General features: G+C 36.4%; 1 protein-coding gene across 1 annotated transcript in view; it reads left to right on the forward strand.

Annotated features, from left to right (window-relative positions):
• ADAM10 (ADAM metallopeptidase domain 10) overlaps positions 1-20,773 on the forward strand; it is a 107,935-nt gene that overhangs the window by 19,056 nt on the left and 68,106 nt on the right. The window contains exons 2-3 of the mRNA XM_061182073.1: positions 1,154-1,304; positions 18,786-18,904. Of these exons, the coding sequence (XP_061038056.1) occupies positions 1,154-1,304; positions 18,786-18,904 (270 nt within the window). The remainder of the gene's footprint in view (positions 1-1,153; positions 1,305-18,785; positions 18,905-20,773) is intronic.

The following is a 20,773-nucleotide window of genomic DNA, read 5'->3' on the forward strand; positions in this document are numbered from 1 at the left end:
CATTGTAGTTTTTTTTTTTAAATTAATTTCACCTGTTTCTTTTTACTTTTTAAAAAAATTTTATTTATTTATTTATTTATTTATGGCTGTGTTGGGTCTTCGTTTCTGTGCGAGGGCTTTCTCTCTAGATGCGGCAAGTGGGGGCCACTCTTCATCGCGGTGCACGGGCCTCTCATTATCGCGGCCTCTCTCGTTGCGGAGCACAGGCTCCAGTCGCGCAGGCTCAGTAATTGTGGCTCACGGGCCTAGTTGCTCCGCGGCATGTGGATCCTCCCAGACCAGGGCTTGAACCCATGTCCCTTGCATTGGCAGGCAGATTCTCAACCACTGCGCCACCAGGGAAGCCCCCCTCATTGTCGTTTTGATTTGCACTTCTGTAATAGTTAATGATGTTGAGCATCTTTTCATGTGTCTGTTGGCCATCTGTATGTCTTCTTTGGAGAAATGTCTAGTTCTTCTGCCCATGAAAATCAGTCAATTTAATTTTCCATATTAATAACCTAAAAAGAAAGAACCATATAACCATCTTTTTAAAAAATTTATTTACTTATTTTTATTGCAGTATAGTTGATTTACAATGTTGTGTTAGTTTTAGGTGTAAAGCAAAGTGATTCATTTATACATATTTTATATATATGTATTTTTTCAGATTCTTTTCCCTTATAGGTATAATTCCCTGTGCTATATAGTAGGTCCTTGTTGGTTATCTATTACAATCATCTTAATAGATGCAGAAAGAGTGGGTGACAAAAGTCAACACCTCTTCCTGATAGTTTTTATCAGCAAAGTATTAATAGAAGATAACTTTGTCAACCTGGTAAAGGACATCCTAGACAAACCTATGGCTAACATCAAAACTTGTGTGTGTGGTTAAAATTCCCATTATAATAAGCTTTTAGGGACTTCCCTGGCAGTCTAATGGTTACGACTCCATGCTTCCACTGCAGGGGGTGCAGATTCGATCCCTGGTCGGGGAACTCAGATCCTGCATGCCGCACGGCATAGCCAAAAAAAAAAAAAATGTATATGAAAATAAAGTACTAGGATTAGTGAAACAGTTTCATATTTATAGATATTTGAATAATCATGGAATCATATTAGAACTAGAATGGGCCACAAGATGACATTAATTCAAATTGTTTATTTTTTATAGGTCAGTATGGAAATCCTTTAAATAAATACATTAGACATTATGAAGGATTATCTTATGATGTGGATTCATTACACCAAAAACACCAGCGTGCCAAAAGAGCAGTTTCACATGAGGACCAGTTTTTACGTCTAGATTTCCATGCTCATGGAAGGTGAGTAAATTTATGCTGACTGTGTCTGTAGTTCCCATGTATTCAATCTATATTAAGAGAAGAAATTTATACCCTTTATTTTCCTTCTCTAATGTAAAGATCCCCATTTGGAAATTCAGCCTACACTGAAATTTGGTGTATACATTAAAAAATGTTTTCTTTTGAAATGGATTGCCCTTTTTATGTTGTCAAGGAAACAGTCATATTTAAATATTTTTAAGTTTATGAATCAGATCCTCTGTTGCATTATTAGAGGATATGTCTTTAAAGAAGAGTCTATGTTTGTTTTTCAGCTAATTTTATGTGTTTTATGGCCTATGTGTCTGTTCTCTGGTGCCAACAGTGAAGATAACTAGTTGTAGGCCATTGAGTAAGTCATTTAATTTCTCATTAACTCAATTTTATCAGCTCTAAAATGACAACTTGTAGACAGATGACCTACTGTACTGCTTAATTCTCAGACAGAATTGTTAAGGAATAAAGAACAGGAAGCCAAGGGAGAGAGGTAAAAGAAATCACATTTATTTAGTCCTGTTGTGTTCCAGGTACATAGATGCTTTATATGCATTTTCTTATTTAATCTCTCTACACCCAAACAAGGTAAATCCTTTTATATCCAAGGAAACTAAGACTCAGAGAAGTTAAATAACTTCTTTAAAGTTACGTAGCACAGATTTTACCCGGACCTGGCTGATTCAAGACCCCATATAATTTTTTTCTTTGTCTGTTAGGAGTACTCAGATACAAAATCTTCAAGTATTCTTTGTCAGATTCTCTGCCTTGCCTGCTGTAATGAATGTCTATTCCTTTTGTACTTTTTCTACAGTTGTAACGCTGATTTATTATTCACCTCCTAATAGGTTTCCCAGCTTCCATTCCATTTATTATTAAAGCGATCCTATGTACTGCTACGAGATGACTCTTCCTTAAATGCTTCCTTTTTCACGTCAGCTTATTGCTCTAAAGTCTTCAATTAATGATTGTTAGGCAGATTTCTTAACTGGGCTTTCAAGATTCTTTGTAAATTAACTCAAGTCTATTCTAAACTTACTTTGTTCCACTTCCCAATATTGTGTCTGTTTCATTCAGAATGAGCTTCTCATTGCTGAATATACCATGTACAGTTTGTTTCCTGTGTTATTTATCGTAAATTCTGATCATCTTTTAATACACAATTCAAGTTCTACTTCTTTGAAGCTTTATTTACACCTTCCTCTGAACCTTTAAATTACTTACCTGTACCATTGGCATTGGTTCAATATCTCTTCCTTTTCATGTGTGTATTTCTTGTTTATTTTTCTGTAACTCTGTTTTTTCTTCCTCACAGGCAGACATATGCTACTATTTAGTGTGTCTACTATTTGCCCTTATATTATAGATACTCAAGAAAGATTTTAATGGATGAAAAAAATCAGATAATAAGAAATGCTATGAAACAAAGTATTTTGCACATGGAAATAAATGCATTACTTAACTTAATTTCCATATTACAAAACAATGATCATTATAGAAAAAAGTACTTTCAAGTTATAAAATCTACTTTGTTTTGAAGGAAGAAAAAATTCATTTCAGGATCTGTTCTTCTAGATAAAAATTTTAGTGATGGCAAATCATGTAAATTTTTATGACCCTTAACCTCAGAAAAAATTTTAATTACCCATTCTTTATTGGTACCATGAAATAATAAGCAATCATTAAGCCTTCCTAAGTTTTTAGCAACTATCTCAAAGTAAATTTAATGCTATATTGCAAATATCATGTGACTGCCAAAAGGAAAAGTTGAGATTCTAGCTGCCTTTGGTTTGGATACCACATTTCTATTACATCATTAGATTTTTATTAGCTCCATTACATAATTCATATTGAACATATGGCAAAACCAAATCCCTACCTCCTTTTGTTTTTTTTGGTACATGTGTGAAAGTAACTGAGAGAGAGTGTACAAGTACACGCTGTTATTTAGTTATTCTGATAGGAGCTGCAAGATGTGCGTAAGTCATTGTATAAGAAGAAAATGTGATATGGTGTTTTACAGATAAAATGCTGTAGATATTCAAAGGGAGGAGGACTTACTTCTGGCTGAGGCTCTCAGCAAAGGACCTGGACCCAGGAAATCTCATTCTGTTTATTAGTGGTTATCTTAGGTACTTTTAACAGAAATCTGTTTAATTAACTATATACATATACTACATTTTCTAGAATAGATCTGAATTCAGGAATTTTATTTTGTTGTCTCAATTATTTACTTGTATATTCACACTGTCTCAGAGTTTGTGCCCTAAAACATGGTTATTGTAACTACCTTCTAACATACCGTAGTTAAAAATGTGATGATCTGATAGTTTTATTTCTCCCTTTCCTTGAAATACGCCTACAAAAATGACCTTGATAAATATAATTACAGATTTCCTGCTAAGTTTCTTCTCCTTCTCCACCATATACAAAATGTTGGTTTTGGGTACTAGCACAGCCTCTGTAGGATGTGGGTATGTGTGTGTGTGTGTATGTGTCTTTCAGTATTAAAATCATTCTTTGTTCTGTTTGTTTTATGCCTAAGCACATGAACACAATTCTTTCAACCTGGCTTCCAAGTTTCATAAATAAGAAAGGGTGGATCACATCCCAAGTTTACAAATGCCAGTGTTAAATGAAGGAATGTCGAGATTCTTTAAGCCTAATGTTCATTCTTGAGAATTCCATGAAAAACCATTGCTCTTTTTTTTCCCTTCCAGTTTTATTGAGATAATTGACATATAGCACTGTATAAATTTAAGATGTATAGCATAATAATTTGACTCATATACATCATGAAGTTACATTTTTTTTTTCTTGTATGTATATGTATTTTTAAACATTTCCTTCATGTTTTGTTTTCCATTATATACTTTGGGCAGTCAACTTTATTTTCTGGTCTTCTCATGACTTTGCTAACTTTACTGCCTTTCATAGATTTGCATTTGAGTAGGAAGCTACTTAGTAAAGAACTTGTGATTTTTATAGGAAGTATAATATATGTATTGAAACAGTCATAAACTGGGTAGAGAAGGGAGTACTGTGGTAATTTGGAGCCTGAATGGTGTTCCCTTCTGACTTGACATGTGTTATCTAGAGATTTCTTTTGAGCCTTAGCTTCCTCATTAGTAAAACCTTGAAGTTTGGATGAGATAATGTTTAAGGCCTCTTCCTGCTTTAAAGTTCTACAAAATACATTAGTAACACTCAAGTGACTAAATTAAAAAAAACTCAAAACACTGTCTAGTCAGTAATAAACTATTTTTTATGCTTCTGTGTTTAATTGTTTAGGTACATAATCAATAAATCAAAAATTGTTTCCATCTAATGTGTGATTTGTATATAGTGTAAAAGATACCAAAATTTTATCTAAGTGCAGTACGATGTTTTGGAGTTTTCTTTTTTCTGATTTTGATAAGATAATTATTCCTATAGCCTTAACTGTACATTTACAAACTGTTCAAAATAAATGGTCAGATAATTTGATTTGAAGTTTTCTTTGCAGTTTGAGACTCAAGTTCTCCCTGCCTCTGAAATGTGAGGGTATCAAGGATGTGGCCCAGGTAACCTGTAAAAGGCATAAGTATTCTCTTTGGGTCCTGACTGGAGCTGGGTTAGTCACGAAGTGTCTTGGACTTTATCTTTGACATATCATGAATAGCGTAGCAGAAACCCAGGATGCTTTTAACTCCATAGACAAACCAGCACACTTTAAGAAGCAGAAGTGAGAATCTAGGGAGCACAGATAGATGCCAGCTCATAAAGAAGAGCAACAGAATAAATTAGAATTGTGTAAAAATGCTATTGTTATGGATATGGAAAAACAAAATTAAAAAAAATACTGACCTGGCACTGAAATCTATTCCAACAAGATTTGAGCAAGTTTGAGCAAAAATTCCTAAGGGAAAATGGTATTTATTTGTACCTATTTTATGCCAGGTACAGTGCCCTTTAGCGTATACTTTTGTTGAAGTATATTTCACACCACTCTGTCTCAGCAGTGGATTTTCTAGGATATGCAATTCTTAATTATTGCCTGATTGCCTGATTCCTCGTTACACAGAAATTAAAAGCCTAACAAATATGTTTTTTAAAAATCTGAAGGCTACACTGGCTATTTGAATTACTTACTGAAATAAATAGCAACTGAGTTGTGTTCATGTTAATTCTGTGTTGAAGAAGTTAAATTGAGAGCTGATGATGGCTCTGAGCTTAGCTTCTTGGATAAGATTTTAACATGAAATATTTTTATTTTTCATGTTTTTAAGCACTAACTAGGGTTTATGTAGAAGAGGGAATGAGTTTTAAAAAACTGAGCTTCCTCCTGTTTTGAAAAAGGAATGGAAATAAGAGTGTAAAAGTATTTTTCTTTTGTTTTTTAATTTAATTAATTTAATTAATTAATTTATTTTTGGCTGCCTTGGGTCTTCGTCGCTGCACGCGGGCTTTCTCTAGTTGCGGCAAGCGGGGGCTACTCTTTGTTGCGGTGCGCGGGCTTCTCATTGCAGTGGCTTCTCTTGTTGTGGAGCACGGGCTCTAGGCGCACGGGCTTCAGTAGTTGTGGCTCGCGGCTTTAGAGCGCAGGCTCAGTAGTTGTGGCGCACAGGCTTCGTTGCTCCGTTGCAAGTGGGATCTTCCCGGACCAGAGCTCGAACCTGTGTCCACTGACTTGGCAGGCGGATTCTTAACCAGTACGCCACCAGGGAAGCCCAAGAGTGTAAAAGTATTTTTCTATTTTTAATTCTTTGGATTCATCGTTTCCTCTAAAAGTTGGTCTAAAACAGGGTTATATCTGATAGCACGTTGAATGTCAGAGTTTCTAGAGTTGGTGACGTAGACAGTAAATGTCAGAAATCAGGTATATGCCTGGTAGGAAAGCCCATTCATCATTCCTCAATTACAGTCCTCAATTGTAAGTTATATTTCATACTAAAATGTTGTATTTGTAGTTCGGTCTTTTGTGAAATAAGCACCCCAACTCAGATTGAATTCGGATTCATAGCCAACCTTGTTTTTTTCTGTTCTTTAAGTGACTAAGCCCCCTATAAGTTGTTGTGTTATTTCTTAAAAGTGTAGCAAGGATTTTATGTAACTAAATGTTATTTAAATGTTTATCCTATTTCATTTACCTGAAAATCCTTTATATAACTGTGTTGAATGGATATGTTTAGTTTATTGGTTTTATAATATTATGCTTGCTTGGATTGTTTTATTAAGCATCAGTGAAATCTTGTATAGTAAGAAACGTAATATTTTAAAACTGATAAATAGGTTTAAAAAAATCTTTGGTAATCACATACACACTTTCTATTTGAAATACCTTCTGGATACCGAGATTCCTCACTTGGTTGTATCATAACCTCTTTAACTTCTTTTTTTTTTTTTTTTTTAAAATCCTGAACTCCCCAGTGGGTTTCAGGGAGGTTTTTTTTTTTTTTTTTTTTAAAGATTTATTTATTTTATTGATTGATTGCTATGTTGGGTCTTCGTTTCTGTGCTAGGGCTTTCTCTAGTTGTGGCAAGCGGGGGCCACTCTTCATTGCGGTACGCGGGCCTCTCAGTATCGCGGCCTCTCTTGTTGCGGAGCACAGGCTCCAGACGCGCAGGCTCAGTAGTTGTGGCTCACGGGCCCAGTCGCTCCGTGGCATGTGCGATCTTCCCAGACCAGGGCTCGAACCCTGCATTAGCAGGCAGATTCTCAACCACTGTGCCACGAGGGAAGCCTTCTTTAACTTCTTAAAGCTTTTCTCTACTTCTTTGGATTGAGATATATTTTTGATACTTGTACATAGGGATAAAATTGAGTTGTTAATTTGTGTGCATCTCTGAAGTCTTAAATTCTAATCACTTTGTACTAGTTAGGTTCCAAAATAGTCTGTACTGGGAGAATAATGCAGAACCCACAAATCAAATATAAACACGAGTCTAGCATATCAAGAATCTTTGATATGATAGTATGGGACAAATTGTTGTGTTATGCAGCAGCAGTAGCCATTGTCTTTTTTTTTTTTTAAAGAAACCTTAAATCACAAATTCCGTTAAATGGAACTGAATGAACAAATGTATTGTGCATTTCCTTTTATTATGTTTATTTGAGCTACAAGAGATGTTTCTCTAGTTTTAATATGCCATAATTTACTAAGTCCACTTGCATATTTTATCTCAACCCTTTCATTGTTTTTTTATATAAAGCATCCAATGTATTTCAGGTACCTTTAGTAGCCACTAGGAATAGAGAGGCTGAACAAGAGAAGTTCTTACTGTTGTGGAGTTTATGGATCCATGAGAAATAGACGTATTATATTAGCAATGACCGCTGTGATAATTGTTAAGAAAGGAATGTTTAAAAGATTGCTGTGGGAGCATTGGGGATGCCATCTTGTCTGGAGGTCAGGGAAAACCACTCTTAGAAAATGGCGTTTAAACGGATCCTGGAAGGATGACTCAAGAAGGAGATGGTTAGGCAAGAAGGGGAGGAAATGTATTCTAGACAGAGGAAACAGCATGTGCAGAGATACTGAGAGGAGAAGTAGCATGTTCATGGAATTGAAGGAATTTCAGTATGGCTGGTGCTTAAGATGTGAGGGAGAATGGTTTCGAATTAGTCTGACGTAAGCAGGAGCCAGATCTTTGAGAGTTTATGTAAGTCATGGTGACAGTTTTTTACTTAGCCATGGAAGATTTTGTTTATTTATTTATTTATTTATTTGGCTGCGTCAGGTCTTAGTTGTGGCACGTGGGATCTTTAGTTGTGGCCTGCGGGATCTTTTTTTTAGTTGCGGCATGTGGGATCTAGTTCCCTGACCAGGGATTGAACCTGGGCCCCCTGCATTGGGAGTGTGGAGTCTTAGCCACTGGACCACCAGGGAAGTCCCAGCCATGGAAGATTTTTAATAGTAAATAACTTCATAAGGTTTAAAAAGTCCAGTCTGGCTGCGAATGAACAGCAGTTTAGAAGCGAGTAAGGTTAAATGCATTGAGACTAGTCCTCGTGGGAAGCGGTGGCCTGGATTAAGATGGTACTAGAGATGATGAAGGAGAGTGAATAGATGTGAGAGATATTTTGAAGGTAGAATTTATTGGGCTTAGTTGATATATAGTGAGCTACAAAGAGAAGGAGTCAGGGATGACTTTTCTGGTTTGAGCAGTTGAGTGACTACTGGGGCCATTTACTGAGATAGGGAATACTGGAACAGATACAAATTTTGAGGAGAAATCATAAGTTTGGTTTTGGACATGTTATGTGAAGTTCATGAAGGAGGGCCCAGTTGCGAAAATGTTGCTAAATGCCAATGTTTAAGTTGTAAGTGGAGGAGGGGGTGCAAAGACTGAAGAGTGGTAAGAAAAGTAGAAAACCTGAGAGCATGATACCTAGAAGCCAAGGGAAAAGTGTTTCCAGGAAGGGAGTGGTTAATTGCTGCTTTTTGCTTTTGTCGTGCTGAATATTACCAATATTTCTAGTACATGTAACTTACCCTTCTTTGAATTTCTGTAGTTCTGTTTGATCTTGCTGATCTAGATATACAGAGTAATTCAGATTTGGGTACTTCTTAGTCATGAATAAGGGTAAAGAAGTAACTTTTTTTTTTCCTGTTTGAATCTCTAATGATTCATGATAATAACCAGTGATCTTTGGGCATTTTGGTTGCGAGAGCATATTGGGCCAATATCTTTGAGGAACCATCTCTACTAATTCTGTGGTGATTGAGTATAAGGACCTGGTTATCTTTTGAGTATAGCTTGGCTAATTTTTCCTAAATGTATGAAATACAAACGTATTTTATTTGTCCGTAATAAAACCGTTTTGACCATATACGTGACTCCCCCAATTTTTTAATGTTTCGCTTTCAGCAGTAGCTTACTCGTACCTGTCAAACTGAGTGAGCCTTTCACATTCTTTGTCTTAAGAGACTTCAGAGGTCACTTTGTCCAACTTCATATTAGATGACATTTTGGAGACATGGTCACTCAACTTCACTCAACTTTTATGTATTTGAAGTCCCCGAATAGGAGATTTTATCCATGCTTTCTGTGAATGTTTAAAAATCTGCTTTATTAAAACCTTTGCTCTCGGGGCTTCCCTGGTGGCACAGTGGTTGAGAGTCTGCCTGTTAATGCAGGGGACACGGGTTCGAGCCCTGGTCTGGGAAGATCCCACATGCCGCGGAGCAACTGGGCCCGTGAGCCACAACTACTGAGCCTGCGCGTCTGCAGCCTGTGCTCCGCAACAAGAGAGACCGCGATAGTGAGAGGCCCGCTCACCGCGATGAAGAGTGGCCCCCACTTGCCACAACTAGAGAAAGCCCTCGCATAGAAACGAAGACCCAACACAGCCAAAAATAAATAAATAAATAAATAAATTAAAAACCGCCTGCTAACACTAAAAAAAAAAAAAAAAAAAACTTTGCTTTCTTATACTTTTTCTTGTTTTAGCAAACTACATGGTGATAAGATGATGGTGTCTTCTCCTTAAGTTCTTGTCACTTCATCATCAACCAGTTATTCACAGCTTATCAGTATTAAGTCTAGAGTAGAAGTTCTCATTGTGTTCTTTTTCTTTTAGAAGTTGACATCATCAGCAAGGCAAATCAAAAAACTGTTAAACACTTTGCTGTAGCAGAACAGCAGTACCTCTGCTTCATCAGAAACTTTATCTTAAGTGAGAGGGAGGCTGAGGATAAGAAGTCAGTATAGAACCTACTTACCCAAAGGGAAGGAGACCAGAGCTACTTGCGTGGTCACAGTTGGATGAGAGGAGCCTGGGAGTGGGGCTTGGAGGAGGGGTTTGGATCTTCAGGCCTCTCTGGATGTGGAAAAGTAACAGGGGAAGAAAAATGTGCATGGGAGTGGAATCCTTGAGGACCATAGGGGAAGAGATGGTAAGTTTTATTTTTTAAAAAGAGAGATTTGAGGGCTTCCCTGGTGGCGCAGTGGTTAAGAATCCACCTGTCAATGCAGGGGACACAGGTTCGACCCCTGGTCTGGGAAGATCCCACATGCCGCGGAGCAACGAAGCCCATGCACCACAACTACTGAGCCTGCGCTCTAGAGCCCACGAGCCACACCTACTGAGCCCGCGTGCCACAGCTACTGAAGCCCTCGCGCCTCGAGCCTGTGCTCCGCAGCAAGAGAAGCCACCACAATGAGGAGCCCGCGCACCGCAACGAAGAGTAGCCCTTGCTTGCCGCAACTAGAGAAAGCCTGCGTGCAACAGTGAAAATCCAATGTAGCCAAAAATAAATAAATAAATTAAAAAATAAATAAAAGGAGAGATTTGAGATAATGAGAATGTATGGCAGAAGGGCAAGTCCCCTTCCTTCCCCTAACTCGCCCAAAGGGGTGCAGGGAATATTGTAGTTTGAAGGAATATATTCATGGAGATGTTTTAGAAAGCATTTGTCACATAGAGAATAACTTCCTGGCTGCCCAGACAAGTCTTCATTAATTCAACAAAGATTTTGAGTCTCTTCTGTGTGCTAGATTCTATTTTCTTACCTTATCTCCTGTTTCCCTTCCATTCTTTATACCACTGTACTCCCAGTGATGATTTTTCTCCATCACACAATGCATGCCTTTGCACTTGTAGTTCCTCTGCCCGAAGCCCTTCCCCACCTCCGCTCCATAACCACACGGCTCTTGCTCCTCTGCTTCATTCAAGTCTCTGCTCAAATGTCATCCATTCAAAGAAATCTTTCCTACCACCCTTTGTAAAGTGGCATCCTTCTTTCCTCCTACCACTCCGTCCTTTTATCCTACTTTGTTTGTCATCATAGCACTTGTCACTACAATACCAACTTCTTCCTTCTTTCCTCCCATCACCCTCCCTTTCTCTCTGCTCACAAACCATGTAAAAACTAGAATGTGTTCTGTGAATTGTGTTGTTCATACCTGTGTCCCCAAGCTTAGCACTGTGCTTGCCCTAGTAAGTGCTCAATAAATATTTATGGAGTGAAGGAATATTAAGTTCATGATTCTGATCACTTTCTTTGGATGTACACTGCCAGTTTTAATTCTTTGATCTTTTTTTTTTTAGATTCCCTTCCATTGATACATTCTTCTTTTAGATATAACAATACCATTGTTTATGCATTTTAAGTCAGTCTTTTGTTTTTGTCTTTCACTAAGGAGATGTCCTGTATTTTGCAATCCTGGAGCTCCGTTATTTTATCCTAAGCAGGAGACTTAGCTTGGTGTGGTGGAAAGATCATTGGTTAGCTAACTGAAGACTTTGGTTCAGGTTTAAGCTCTGATTTTATTTGTGTGATCTTGGTCAAATCAGCCTTCTCTGATTTGTGAAATTAATAAATTTAGATGATCTTTATGACATTATACTTTGATTTACATTAAATATCTGAGTAATTGAAGTCTCACTCTACTCTTAAATCTTATTGTTTCAGTGTTTTATATACAGTAGTTTTGCTTGCCAATTGTTTAGTTACATAGTTGCATAAAGTCAGAAAGTATTTACAGAAACTTTTTTCTGTCCAATGGATAAATTTACTTTTCTCATCATGTATAATACATGTAGTCATGTGTTCTGTAATCATGCCATCAGGGCAGATTCTTCCCCATGGCTCTTCTTTATATGGGAAAGACACACTGATGATTTGCTTCTCCTTTTATTTTTTAAAAATTTATTTATTTATTTATTTATTGGCTCTGTTGGGTCTTTGTTGCTGCACACGGGCTTTCTCTAGTTGCGGCGAGCAGGGGCTACTCTTTGTTGTGGTGTGCCGGCGTCTCTTTGCGGTGGCTTCTCTTTGTTGCAGAGCACGGGCTCTAGGCACGCCGGCTTCAGTAGTTGTGGCACATGGGCTCAGTAGTTTTGGCTCTCGGGCTCAGTAGTTGTGACGCATGGGCTTAGTTGCTCCGCGGCATGTGGGATCTTCCCGGACCAGCGGTTGAACCTGTGTCCCCTGCATTGGCAGGCAGATTCTTAACCACTGCACCGCTAGGGAAGTCCCTGCTTCTCCTTACACAGGATAAATTTACTTATTTTTGCTTGAGTTTTAGTTTCACTTTTATCTTCTTTGGGAACTCTTGAGGAATCTCGTACATGTATTTTTGCTTATTTGAGGTAATCTATCTACCTCAAGGCCATCAGTAAAGCCTGGAACTGTGTTTTTCAAACTGTAGAGCCCTAGAATTTATGTGGAGGTTGCCTCAGGTTCTTCCCAGTGGAGTGCAGGTGGGCTGACTCTGCCCTTTCCCCTTCTACCAACCTGTTTTGTTTTATCCTTTTTTTTTGGAGGAGGCGGATAGTGGCTTCTTTAAGATAATTTGAAAAAGGACTTTGCTGTTTCAAAAAGTATACTAGTGGAAGTAAACTAGATATTTGACTCATAGTAATATTTGCTGTTAATACTGGCAACTTGTTCTACAAAAATATTTTGGATGGAGACTCTGTCAAGCATCTTTATTAAGAAGAAGGTGAATGTTACAAGGAAAAGAATACCTAGAAATGTCAGGGATGGCTATTAAGTACTGTTTTATTGCTAGGAATCACTACCCAGGCCTACCATAAACCTGTTCCATTTAGACACAGTAGACCCGTCTGGGACTGCTGGATTACAGGCATACTTGGAAGCAAGGTTTTTGCTCTCAGGTTTCTTCCCCCTGTTACCAAGGTACTTGATTAGTCGAGGCTTTTTGTCCTAATATGACTTCAGTTCAAGGGATGCACCTTTAACTATTGCTGTTTTCTTCTGAGAGTCAGAGCCATATTATCTTTAGCCTAAATAGCTATCATATGGGAAAAGGCAACTTTTCGCTTTATATTCTTACTGTTCTAATATGTAGAATGGTACCTCTTTAATATAGAAGGTATATGATCTTCTAAAAACTTAAAGAATCATATCCTAGCATAATCTATTTTGTTGTTCTGTACCAGAGGTGGTTCTGGTACCTCTGTTTGTTTGTTTAGTTTAGATTTAGAGTGCTTTTCTAAGGCCTTAGAGGGGAAAACCAACTATTATTACCACATGGTACAACTGCATTTTCAAAGCACTGAGGCCAGAGATTTGGAATCTGTTTTGTGTATTTTTTCAAATTGCTGTCATTTGTTAGCTGATTTTGCCCTCCTATAATTTTACTCTATTCTTTATAACTTTACTATATGCCACTGAGGAAAGAATTATAGTAGAACTACTATAATCAAGATGAGAGACAAAATACTATTGATCCATAGAATCAACATGTGATTAAATCTAACAGTAGGAAAATATTCCCAGTGCAAATGATGTTCCTTATACAGAGCATCTTCCTTCTCAGAGGAAATCTAAAGTTTATCTTTGATGACAGTATACTATATTATAACAATAAAAAAAAGACAACTAAACTTACTGAAAGAAACATAGAAAAAGGGGATTAATAATCAAAGGGAACTTCTTATGGTGGTGTTGTAAAGTAGAATTTTCAGTGAAATTCAAGTAAGGTTATAGTTTCACTTCTGTATCTTACTTGAATTTGTTCAGATTTTAAAAGGTGACTTGGTGAAGACTGATAATATTACATACATTAAGACTCCTACAACACTCAGCATATATTAGCTTGACTGCTTCCGGCACATGCTTGAGAGGCATTCGTGGTATGATTGAAAGCAAGATGCAGCAACCAAATACTAGAGTTCTAGTCCTAATTCTAGTCTTGTGACCTGAGTCATACCCTTTGATAAAAATATTCATCGTGCTTCCTTTGCAATGTTACTGTGAGGATGGGATGCAGTAATATGTGTGAAAGTGCTCTGAAAACTGTAAACCTATATAAATTTAAGAAGAATGTTATAATCTCATCATTATCATCACAATACTACTATCTCAACCAATTCTCTAGAGGCTTTTACCACTAGGAAGGGTATCTCTGCCCGCACAATTTTATTTTTTACCCTAGCTTTTGGGAATAAAATGATTTTTTTAAAAAATGTTTATTTATTTATTTATTTGGTTGCGCCGGGTCTTAGTTGCGGCTCGCGGGCTCCTTAGTTGCAGCTCACCGGCTCCTTAATTGGGGCACGTGGGCTCCTTTAGTTGCAGCAGGTGGGCTCCTTAGTTGCGGCATGCAGGCTCCTTAGTTGTGGCATGTGAACTCTTAGTTGTGGCATGCATGTGGGATCTCGTTCCTTGACCAGGGATCAAACCTGGCCCCCTGCAATGGGAGCGTGGAGTCTTAACCACTGCACCACCAGGGAAGTCCCAGTACAATGATTTTTAAAAATTTATTTATTTTTATGGTGGCAAAATAACATGTAACTTACTATTTTAATCATTTTTAAGTGTACAGTTCAGTGGCATTGGGTACATTCAAAGTGTTGTCTAACTATCACCGTGACTCATTTTTAGAGCTTTTTGATTATACTAAACAGAAACAATAACTTCCACTTCTGCCCTCCTACCAGCCCTTGGTAACCTCTGTTCTACCTTCTATCTCTAGGAATTTGCCTATTCTAGGTCCTTCATAACTGGAGTCATATAATATGTGGCCTTTTGCGTCTGGCTCCTTTCACTTAGCATAATGTTTCCAATGTTCATCTGTGTTGTAGTGTGTATCAGAATTTCATTCCTTTTTAAGGCTGAATAATCCATTGTATGTATATACCACTCATATGTACATCATTTTTTTTTTTTGGCTGTGCCATGCAGCTTATGGGACCTTAGTTCCCTGACGGGGGATCGAACCTGGGCCCTTGGCCGTGAAAGCGCGGAGCCCTAACCACTGGACCACCAGGGAATTCCCCATACATACATCTTGAAATCCATATGTTGATGAATATTAGGATTGTTTCCATCTTTTGGCTATTATGAGTAATGCTGCTACACACACTGGTGTACAAGTATCTGAGTCCCTGATTTCCATTCCTTTGGGTATATAAGTAGAAGTAGAATTGCTGGATCATATGGTAATTCTCTGTTTAACTTTTTGAGGAACCACCAAACTGTTTTCCCAAAATACAGTGATTTTTATAAGGCAGTGTTCACTGTAGTTTTTCTGACCTTTGGGCCAAAAGTTTAAGCAATTAAAGAATCAGGTTGGGACTTCCCTGATGGCGCAGTGGTTAAGAATCCTCCTGCCAGTGCAGGGGACATGGGTTTGATCCCTGGTCTGGGAAGATCTCACATGCTGCGGAGCAACTAAGCCCGTGTGCCACAACTACTGAGCCTGCGCTCTAGAGCCCGTGAGCCACAACAACTGAAGCCCGTGCGCCTAGAGCCCGTGCTCTGCAACAAGAGAAGCCACTGCAATGAGAAGCCCGCGCACTGCAACAAGGAGTAGCCGCCACTCACTGCAACTAGAGAAAGCCCGTGCACAGCAGTGAAGACCCAACACGGCCAAAAAAATAATAATAATAATAAAATAAAATAAAAAGAATCAGGTTATGTTTTCAGATTATTTTTTATTCAAGGCTTGTTGAGAAATTGGGAAGGTAGGATGTGTTCATCAGCTAATTATTATTATTACTTTATAATGTGTTGTTTGACAGGACTATTGCAAAGAATTTGCAATTTATATAAATATTAAAATAGTGTAAAGATATGAACTATCAAACAGATGGTAGTGGAATTAAAATTGGAGAACTGGAATCCAATGACTTAGTTAATGGAATAATATATCCAGCTTCTGATTATTCATTTGTAGTTGATCTGTTTCATGGATTGTGACAGAGCTTAATTCAGTCTGGCTTCTTCTACCATTTACCTGCCTTCCAGGCTCACCCTTGTTCCATTCCTTCTTTGTTGATATACGTTTCAGATGCACATTAATTTTGATATTAATAAAGCAGTGCATTTTGGGGGTATGATGTAAATTTGATTTTTTGTTTTATTATCTGTGTTGCTTCTTGACTCTGTGCATAATTGAAAACTGATTTTATATATGGTTTCAATCCAATTTAAATCAATAGTGAGAATAATGTTTTGTATGTATGAGATGATTTTCTTATGAAATCAATATCAAGATCAGAAGGGGCCTACTTCAAGTGTTCTTAAATTCTCTCTGTTACGACATCCCTCTAGGATTGCTATCTGCATAGACACGTAAAGTGATATAAAACTATTTCTTTGAGTAGGGATTGCAGCATAGATTGTTCTCATATTGAACTTAAATGTCCTTTCTGAAGCTTTTACCATTTTGGGGGAGGGAGATATAGAGTACTAATGCTGCTGCTTATAATGATTTTAAGGTAAAACAGTTTTGCTGAATAATAAATCCTGAATGACAAACATATTAAGCCCTTGGATTTTTACTGTTTAGTCTGTTTAACAAAGATGCTCTTTTAGAGGTGGTATTTATATAGTAAATTAAAAGTATATGTAATGATAAATTAATGATTTTTCAAAATGTGATCCTTTAAAAAATAATGTGTGTATTTATACTCACATTTATGATCAAGAATTTCATGTCTATTAGTTGGTTAAAAGGAATTTTATGAAAAGGATATACGACAAGAATTCAGGCAAGATTCCTGTTTGTCTAGGATTGTCTTTTTATAACTTTGTGGAGTTCCCATTTAGAAGATGTGTTTGGCTTTGTTGATTACTTACTGCAGTAGGTTGGAACGTTAAGGTTCTAAGGATGTCTTTCCTAGCCTACAGTCCTTGTCACAGTAGTTGGGAAGCCCTAGGGGTTTTTTGGTGAGAGTTTTAGGCAAGTAGAAATGAGTGCAGTTGCAAAATAAAAGGTTACCAATACAGGAAATTAAGGGAAAAAGATAAAATAGTGTTCAGAAAGGGTGACACTCTATGAAGGTAATGGCTATACCCAACTGTTGACCCCTATTCACTTGAAAAATGATTTGAATTTTTTCTTTAAAATCAACTTTATTGAAGTATAATTTACATAAAATATATTCATTTCAAGTGTATAGTTTAAGTTTTGACAAGTGTATACACTTGTGAACCACCATTCAAATCAAGGTGTAGAACATTTCCATCAGAGCAAAAAATTCCTTCATTCCCTTTTGCTCTTAGTCTCTCCATCCCAGGCAACTACTGATTTGCTTTCTGTCACTAAAGATAGATTTTGCCTATTCTAGAATTACATATATATGGAATTATATATACTATGTGCATTCTTTTGTGTTTTATAAAAGTACCTATTTTTAGTAGTTTGATGATTTTACTGCTGAATAGTTTGCTACTGTATGAATAAGCCACAACCTTTTTCTCTCTTTACTTGCTGATAGACATTTAGGTTATTTCCAGGTTTTGGCTACTATGAATAAAGCTGCTTTGGACATTTGTGTCCAATTGTTTGTGTGGACATATATTTTATATTTTCATTTCTCTTGGGGTAGAATTGTGGGTCATAGGGTTTTTGTATGTTTACCTTTACAAGAAACAGCCAGTTTTCCAAAGTGATTGTACCATTTTTTACCTCCACCAGCAATGTGTCAGAGTTCAAATTATTCCACATCCTACTAACATTGGGGGGTTGGCTAATTAAAGACTTTGGTTCATATTCACTGAGTAGAAATTGTGTTATATGCAGACCTTTATGGCAGTTATAAAAGAGACTTGATATAGTTTTTAAAGTTTAGTAATGATAGCTACTTTGCTACCCTTTACATCTCCTTTGTGCCAGGTACTGTGTTAATGACTTTACATACATTATAATCTCTAATCCTTAAAATGGTTCCAAAAAACAGAATGTGTTATCTTCATTTAATGGACAGGAATCCTGGGCTAGTAAGGATTTACTAGGCTTAAGATTTAGGCTTAAGATTTTGATTCTGAGTTTGATTGTAAAACCCTAGATTTCTTTATTTAATTTTATTTCAGTATTTTGGTCTTTCCTTTTCCTTTATAGAGGACAGTTAGAATGAGTATGATTTCAGCTAATATCATGGTCCTTTGGGTTTGGGATCTCCAAATTGAACTGAGAAAGGTCTACAAAGAATTAGAAGATGCCCCAGGGAAAAATAAAGGAGTTGTAAAGTTTTCTGTGTGTGTGTGTCTGTCTTTCTGTATGTGTGTGTCTGTGTGTGAAAGAAAGAGCATGCATACTTGCTTTTCTGAGAAGAGATGTTAAGTATCTAATTAGATGGCACTTTCCGATGTATCCTCTTATCTGAGTTGTGAATAATAGGGGAAAATGGAAAAGCCGTGGAATTACTAGAGAGGGGAGACAGGTAGTGGTGAATTAACAGTAACTGGGTCAAGAAGCTTGTTTTTATCTTCAAGCAACTTAGTTGCCATTGGAATGATCTTGTTTCACCACGTGAGAGTCAGTCTATAGGCATTTATTTTTTTAACATATCCCTAGATGATTACTGTTTAATTGTATGTGAGTTGTATCACAGTGTTAGGTTGAATTTCAGAGCAGAATTTTTATAAGAAAATCTTGGCCAGTTATTTCCCAAATAGACAAATTGTGTGAAACAATCCACATTTTGCAGATTTTTTTTAATTTAAAAAATAATTGTTTAAATTTGGGTCCTTTTAATTTCATTGTTTTCCTTTCCTACCCTGTTTGCAGACATTTCAACCTACGAATGAAGAGGGACACTTCCCTTTTCAGTGATGAATTTAGGGTGGAAACATCAAATACGGTACTTGATTATGATACCTCTCATATTTACACTGGACATATTTATGGTAAGTTGAAAGAACCCTCTTTAATTTTTTTCTACACAAGGAAATATATGCATTTTGAAGTATAGGCAAATATTTCAGAAAGATGGGATAAATCCTGGGGAGATTTGAGTGTATCGTGAAGAGCAATGGGCTTTGAAGAACAAAGTAATTCTTGGATCAACCTTTACATATATGTTTAGTATTGAATTATGCAGCGTCTGACTTCTGAAAGGTATGAAGTTTTGACTCTCTCACTACCTCCAAACTGTTAGGTTTTTTAAAAAATTTTAATGATTTATATAATTTTCTGATCTTCCAAGCAAGGAATTAACAGTAACTTAACTATGTTTTATAACGAAACTGTAAAGATTATCTTAACAGCCAAAAATAATGTGACAAAGTCGTTCATAGGAAAATCCTCCCAGGGCCTTCCTTCCTCTGGATCTATTTGCTTTTTGTTCACAATTCTAATGAATTTCTCTTACTATACCAGATTTAAAAAGGTATTAGGGAGATGGGGGGCACACTTATTAGCCCAATAGAAAATTACATCTGTCAGCTGAGTAATGTAAGAAGAGTAGAACAATTGATGGAAGTCGTAAAAAAGTTAAAAAATCAAAGTCTTCTGGAGATATTAGGGGCAAAATATCATTGAGTTATAACTGTACATTAATAAATACTCAAGATGATCCTATTTATTAAGAATTATTAAAGTTAACTGAAAGTTAAATTTTATGTCTACATATTAGAGAGATTTCCACTCAAAATCCTAACTTGAAAAATTAAATTCTTTGAGAAAGGTTTCTTATTTTTTTTTATGATGATGGGTAAATGAGGCATTTCTGTACTTACAATTACTTATTTGTAGATCAAGCGTAGTTAAAAAATTAAAAGTTTTTTTGTATTCTTATAATTCTTTAATGGAAAAGGAAAGTGTTTTTCCATAGGTCGAGATTTCTAATGTTAGATTATAGTTTTCTGTTATTTTCTTGATCATTTGTCTTGCTGGGCAAGTAACTTAGTAGTCTCCCAGCCCCCCCCAACCCCCCCTTTTTTTTTTTTGGTAGGTGATAGTCAAAAAGTGTACAAGACTAAATGAGTTTGCAGATAAACATCATATCATTTAAAATACAAATGTCTTGGAGTTAGCTTCAGTCTATGATTAACTTAAAGTCAACTAATTACTGTTAATTTACAACTTAGAAATTGCAGAAAGCCTGATTTTTGTTTTAATGAGAAATTTTTAAATGGCAAATTTAACTTTTAAAGCCCCCTCCTAACTTCCCACCTCTTCTTATCATTTGATGTTTGGTACTCAGCTTTTCTTTATGACTGTATTAAAAACCAAAACTACCTTTTTTCTTATTATTTTCTTTCCCTAAAGAAGTATAATTGATGGGACACTATCATGAACCTTTTTCCAATATCTTAGAAAGAATTGTTGGCATACTTTTGTTCAAATTGCTTCTGAAATATTTAATACTGTCTTATTTTTAAAATGTATTTATAAAACCTACTGGTGGAAAGGAAGCTAAAAGTTTCGTGCAGAATATATTAGGTGGGAAAGGAACTTTTTTTCTTATGGCAATTAGAGTAGAAATTCAAGAGATACTTTAATATCTTTATTTTGAAAGTGTATGTTTTATCAGTGGATCTGCTTGCCTCTAAGTTTATTTAAGTCATTTTTTGAATGACTATTGCATGCATGCCAGGCACTGTGCTAGGTTCTGGGAATTTGATTGTCAGCAAGACAGATGTTCCATTTTTCATTGTTGTTACTATATATATACTGTATATATTTTAACTAAGTTCTAGTTGTTGTTCACATTCAGGTTGATATATTTCATGTGAAAATTAATTTCCCCAGTAAATTTGTATTTAGGTTTTTTT

This window comes from Eubalaena glacialis, chromosome 2, assembly GCF_028564815.1.
Source record: "Eubalaena glacialis isolate mEubGla1 chromosome 2, mEubGla1.1.hap2.+ XY, whole genome shotgun sequence".
Taxonomy (NCBI): Eukaryota; Metazoa; Chordata; class Mammalia; order Artiodactyla; family Balaenidae; genus Eubalaena; species Eubalaena glacialis.